This window comes from Myotis davidii, unplaced genomic scaffold (assembly GCF_000327345.1).
Source record: "Myotis davidii unplaced genomic scaffold, ASM32734v1 scaffold107, whole genome shotgun sequence".
Taxonomy (NCBI): domain Eukaryota; kingdom Metazoa; phylum Chordata; class Mammalia; order Chiroptera; family Vespertilionidae; genus Myotis; species Myotis davidii.
Genome location: NW_006383012.1, coordinates 2180930 through 2187416, shown reverse-complemented (window position 1 = coordinate 2187416; position 6487 = coordinate 2180930). Strand labels below are relative to the sequence as shown.

Here is a 6487-nt window from a genome sequence, read left to right as displayed (position 1 = left end):
AATACTGAATTCACAAATTATTTTTTCTATGAAAAGTTCTCCAAGGCTTATCCTTGGTCTCATCTCCAGCATGTACACTAGGTTTTTCTCCAAGAAAGACTGTCTCCAAGTATAGTCACTTAAATAAAGGTGTAAGTAGATATGGTATATTTCTCCTCTTTAAAACTACTTGTATGAACTAAACCATCTTTTCAAGTTTTTAAAATAACCCTTCCCTTAGAATGTCTCTCCCTCCCCCTAACAGTGGAAATCAAAAAGGAAAAAAGAGGGAAAGATAAAGAACTTCTACCCAAGTCTTTTGGCAACTTAAGCAAAGGTATAGGTGCCCTCATAGCTAAGATTTGGAAACAGCCTAAGTGCCCATCAGTAGATGAGTGGATTAGAAAACTGTGGTACACCTACACAATGGAATACTATGCTGCAGTAAAAAAGAAGGAGTTCTTACCATTTGCAACAGCATGGATGGAACTGGAGAGCATTATACTAAGTGAAATAAGCCAGTCAGAGAAAGATAAATACATGATCTCACTTACATATGGAATCTTCAAAAGGGGATAAGGACACATATGTAATAACTTAATTATAAAAAAAAGGTATAGGTGCCCTGCCTTCCGGTGTCATGCAGAAGAGTCAGGAGCTGGTTCTCACCCTGAAGGATGACCTCACCCTGGGTCATTCCCACTCTCCAGGGATTCATTAATTTCTTCATTCTTGGGGCAACTTGTTGAAAAACAAAAAGTGTCTTCCGAATCAAAAGTTAATGTTTTATCCCCAATAAATATTCCCAATGTATATCCCGTAGCTGATATCAACACATGAAGTCACCAGAGTTGGACTTATGGTCCAAACTAAGGGGGCTGACTCTTCCTAAAAAATCCCACAAAAATGGACCCTGGAGCCGCATAGGGTCTGGCACACAAATGGCACCAGTTATTTTAGAAACAGAAATCTCTACGGGTGAAATACTTGCACCTCGTTGTTTGTTTGTTTGTTTGTAACAAGCCCTGGTCTCATTATCTTCAAAATAGGGACATCATCTACCTTGTTGAGATGTTGAAGGCTAATGAGGTCATACATGAGAAGCACTTAGCAACAAGTGATAGATATTATCAATTATCACCTCAGTCAAAAAATGCCAAATATTCTAAAAGAGGCATTACATTGCCTCTTGGCTCGAACGGGTTTTTAAAAAGAAGGCATGGAAACTCTCCTGGAGTCATTTTTCTACCATGGTTTCTTTCTGAAACTACACCTCAAAAATTTTCAGTGTTTTCCTAGACTTCAGAGTCCCTGCTGGTGGTATTGGTGTTGGTGAAACGGGACAACAAAGTTGAAAACAATCAAGTGAGGGAAATGATAAGCAATGAAGGGAATGTCTTCCATTCCAAGTTCTGGGCATTTCACAAAAACATGGTGGCCTCTGCAGACTAATAAAAGGGAAGTTAAGTGCAAGGACCAGAAACACACTGGATTGTTAGGTCTATTGCACCCTCTAGTGGCCACAGAGAAGACTTCTTTTTAAAAACCTGTTCTAGCCAAGATTGCAATTTAGGTTATGTATATTTTTTGTGTTTTCTATGTCAAGAAAAAAGAGCTAATGTTAAGAGAAACCAATGCAATCACAATCTGATCCATTCAGTTCTCTTTATTCCCTGATGAATGCAAATAATAATCAACAGAGGAAAAGGCATGAAGGCAATTATCACCCCTTCATGCTGTTGACTCTCAAGTGAATACTGCAGACAATTGTCTTTGTTGCTTTACGGAAGGGACTTTTGAAATAAGCATCTTTCTAAAACAGCAATTTTTCACCACAGGGCTATTTGCAAGCCAAGGTAATAATTAAATATGCCCAAGAACTATGAATCTATTCTTCTCTGCCCATACCCTTCATTTTTATAATGGATAATTATAGTAAAAACTTCGATTAACCAGAACCCTCAATTCACATGATTTCCCCTCTTGCCCTCTATTTTTAAAGGAAAGTTGAAAAAAATCACAAGAAATCATTCATGTGAGGGATTTAGTTTGAAAATTTCAAGGGTGGATTATGCTATGTTAAGAAGGAAAAAAGAAAAACCCTGTTATATTGGCAATACATATATAACTGAACAAGAGCTGGAATTTAAAAAATAAATACTTTTGATGTGGTGGAATTGTAACCTATGATCGATCTATTCTTTCTGCTATTTTCTTTATTGTTACATAAAAATCAAAGACAAGGGTAATGTATATAAACTCAGCATGTATTCTATAATATTTCCTATTTTACGTCAATAGATCTGAAGAGCAGAATTAAGACTGAGAATCCTCAATCCTTTAAAGATCTTTAGATCTCAGAGATATAGTTAAGGTCACCATAGTCTATCAAGACAAAAAATAGGTCACTTGTCTTTCAATATGAGCTAAAACAAGAAGGGCTTTATATAGTAAATCTGAAAATAAATTTACCAGGACATCCCCTATTCAAAAGCACCAATCTTATTCAAAATCTCACTGCAGTATAAAACTCAGTCCACAAAGTAATTCAGGCTAAATAATCACCCTGAGTTGAAAGCTCATGATACCAAATCCATCTATTTAAAATACTGTTTATTTGTGATTTCACATTAATTAGCATTACATCTAAGAGCAATATCAGATATCATTTATACATTTTCCACAGGACACAGAAATTCATTGGCTCATTCTTTATGCCAAAGCAAGTAAATAGAGGCATTAGCAAAAGGTGCAAATAGTTCACTGTTGTAGTTTAAAAAATATTAATGCACACTGCATTCATTTAAGATATATATATATTTAAAAAATTATGGAAAAGCATAGTTCACAGGTTACTGTTTCTACATTACATTGTAATACAACATAAATGATGTAGAACATAAAAAAAAACCTCAAATACAGAATTAAACTGAAAGTATGCACTAAGAGATTAAAACACTGATTCCAGTAGTTGGTGAGATTTAGAATGAAATTTCCAGCTCTGTTTCAACTTTGCATCATCATACACACACAGTCAAACAGAACCAGCCCAGAACACACAGTTAACAATGTAATGTTTTCATGCCCAACTCATCCTCCAGAAACACTTTGGATTATTTTTACCCACTGATCACTTTGGATCATTGATTCTACATTGATTTGTGACATCACTTGGGTGAAGGGGGAAAAAACTATATTAATCCTAGGTTTAATTTTTTATTTACATTAGAAAGAAAGTTAACTGAAAGGATAAAAACATTTGTAAAAATTAAGAAGTGGTAGTTTTATCACTAGGGGAGGGAGGTTAGACCTACTGACTTTTCCTAGTGCTGCCTTCTAACGATACATCAGTTGCAAGGATATGACCCTTTATAACTGAACTACCAACCAAGAAATACAATGATTTTGGTAAAGAAGCAGAATTTTAGAAATTTGGGACTGGTTTCGAATAAATTACACTTCAAATCCTATCGTGACTGTGAGTCATTATCAAACTAGAATTCTTCTATTCATGACCCCTCATTTGTCCCCTCCATTCTTTCTTCACTTTCTCATTCTTTTCCTTTTCATTTGGTTATCATATGAGAGCTTCTTCATTCATTAGCAATACTAAGAGAAAAATACATTGTAAGGTTCAAATATGAATCTAGTTATACCTTAAATCCTCTAATCATGTTGATACCAAGTCCCTGGATTCTTGAGTTATATTTGAGTATATTTAGTACCAAGCAGCCTCAAATCTGCTCTGTTGTTAAATGATTGGCTAATTTGCTTATGACATTTTTATACTGAATGGTATACAAACATCTCAACATACAAAAATCGTTTTTGCCAGAGTTAAACTAAATAACCCATGGTAAGTGTACAAAATCCCCTTCGTTGAAAAATAAGGGGCTTTCTAAATGAATAAAAAAGGACGTTCTCAAAAATTATATTTTACTAAAATGACCCTTTTTGGCAAACAAAGTTACTTCAGGTGAGGAAATTTTATACTATGAATAAAATTCCAAATGAATCTTTTCTTATATATTTTTTTAAAAAAAGTATGTGCCAGTGTATACTAATGCTATAGATTCTTATCTTAGAAGCTTTTTAAAGCATTCTATTAATGCCCATTGAAACAATGGGAACCAAAAAGGTACAGTCGATAATAAATGATAAAAAATTATAATCTGATTACCAAGTAAAGCAGGTGTAGAGAAATAAAAATTCTCTCCCTTGTTCACTGGTAATTTCTTTCCAACAGATATAGAGAAGGCCTGAAGTAATTCAGACAGATATCTGTTTGTGGTGAGTTGTAACACTTCATGAAGATAGCGCTAATCAAAACTAGCAATTTTTTAAAAATTCAAAGCCTTTTTTGACATATAAAACGAGAGATGAATTTGAAAGCTTTTCTTCATAATGTTTTTCTTTTAGTAAAACCCCTTTCCAGTTCTCAGAGTCCAGTTTGCCACACCCCCCCAATCTGATCTACCACTGCATATTAACGATCAACTTAAATGTGGTATTAAATGTGCAACGTCACATTGTAATAATAATAATTATAAAAAGACTTCCTTTAGGCTTCGACTTTCTCCTTTTTTTTGTTCTTTTTCAGAAAAGAAGGAGTACGGAATTTCTTCTTTTTCTTGGATGGTGATTTTGAAGGTGAGCCTTCTGGTGACAGGACTTCTTCAATTTTCTCAGGAGACTTAATGGTAATCTCGATGTTTTCTATGGTTGTGCTTGTGGTTAACCTGCTTACTTGCTTAGCAAGCTCATCCTCAACATCATGCATGTCATCCTTGCCGTTCACTACCATGACAGGCACTTCCATGGAGATGAAGCTCTTGGAAAATAGCTCATGGTTTTCTACAAAAGGGGAGGGTTCTTTGGTTATTTTATATAGTTAACATCTTTGCAAAACTGAAATGTTTTAGCAATGTACTAAGGAATTATTTAATTCCAATAAGGATAGATCATTATCTTAATGGACTATACCAGTAGATCTACTAGCATGAGGAAAATTTTCTTACATAGTATAAAGGGAAAAGTTGTTAGACCAAAAATGAAAGCTAGATAAGTCCAGTCTGATGACTTGACAGTTTCACTAAAAATCAAGTCAATATAAATGAGGAAGAAAACATATATTTTTCTTTAATTTTGGGGTTGTTTGGGAATCAAAATTGAGAAGGTTTCATGTTTCTGATTGGAAGACATATGATAAACCAATTTTAATTTCACAAATTCTTAAGAATTATGAGTTACCAAAGTGCAAAATAAGGTAAGTCAATATAAATGCTGAACAAAAGTAGCACCCCACTTACTAAAAAATATAAAATAATTGGGAGCTTTAAGTAAAATCTATGGCAAACTTACTGCAATCAGGTGTTCAACTTCCTTACAGAGACTCAAATGACAGAGGAAGCTTTTTAGATTAACTCAGTGAATGCTATGGGAAATTACATTGAATACCTTCTAATTTTTCAGGGATATTTTGCGGTGACTGAGTTTGAGACTGAATTTGTGAAACACATGAAGCGTCATCTGAGAGTAATTCCTGCTCAGCATCTGTTGGATAAGAGTTTAGTTAAAAGCCATGCAAAACAAAGAAGCATAAGATTTCAGGGAGGTTAGTGCATAAGTCGAATGCCTGCATACACAGAGATGAGAAACTCGTTAGGAATGAGCTGCGCATGCTAACGGTTACCCCATACCTCAATAATTGTGCATCAGGAGGAATTAATGTGTTAGAATTTCTGGCTTTGAATAGTAATTTTACATACATGCTTACCAAGGAAGCATGGCTACTGGCAGCCCAGGCAAATAATACGTATGCAATTAGCCTTTTCTAGGGTGTTAGGAAACTAAAATATACTGAGTAGCCAGATGAAAAGAATTATGAGGCCTCACCAATGATGTTACATTAATGAGGCAGAATGCTTCACTGAATTTTGAACAATATCCAATTAGTGATTCCTGTCAGAGCAATATTAGTGAGCTAATTCAGAAGGTCATAATGAATGTGGAAGAAACCATAAAGTTATAAATAAAGGTGATGGCTCTAGAGTGTAATATTTGTTACCTGGCATCTTTAGGCTTTCAAAAAATAAGATTGAAGAGGGATATTTTACAAAATACAGAAACAGAGAAAGTTCTCATCTTTATGTTAGAACAAACAAATTCAATAATACCACTTAGAACATTCAATATAATTACACTAGAGGCCTGGTGCACAAAAATTTGTGCACTGGGCGGGGGGGTCCCTCAGCCTGGCCTGTGCCCTCCCTCAGTCTGGGAATCCTCGGGGGATGACCACCTACTGGCTTAGGCCCGCTCCCTGGGGGATTGGGCCTAAGCTGGCAATCAGACATCCCTCTGGCAGCCTGGCAGCCATTGGGGGATGTCCACTTGCCAGTGGGGAGCAGGCCTAAACTGCAGTTGGAAATCCTTAGCGCTGCTGAGGAGACAGGAGAGGCTCTCACCACCACCGCTATACTGGCAGCCATCAGCCTGGCTTGTGGCT

At 35.7% G+C, this 6487-nt stretch overlaps 1 protein-coding gene across 5 annotated transcripts in view; it reads right to left on the bottom strand.

The window, feature by feature from the left end:
• Nucleotides 1-2575: 2575 nt before the first annotated feature.
• ADD3 (adducin 3) overlaps nucleotides 2576-6487 on the bottom strand; it is a 121796-nt gene continuing 117884 nt past the window's right edge. For 4 of the 5 annotated variants that reach the window (XM_006778699.2, XM_006778700.2, XM_015557990.1 and 1 more), the window contains 2 exons: nucleotides 5437-5532; nucleotides 2576-4833 (listed from right to left, as the gene is read on the bottom strand). In XM_006778699.2, coding sequence (XP_006778762.1) covers nucleotides 4541-4833; nucleotides 5437-5532 — 389 coding nt within the window. In that variant the 3' untranslated portion in view covers nucleotides 2576-4540. The remainder of the gene's footprint in view (nucleotides 4834-5436; nucleotides 5533-6487) is intronic. The other variant, XM_006778701.2, reaches the window with a different exon arrangement.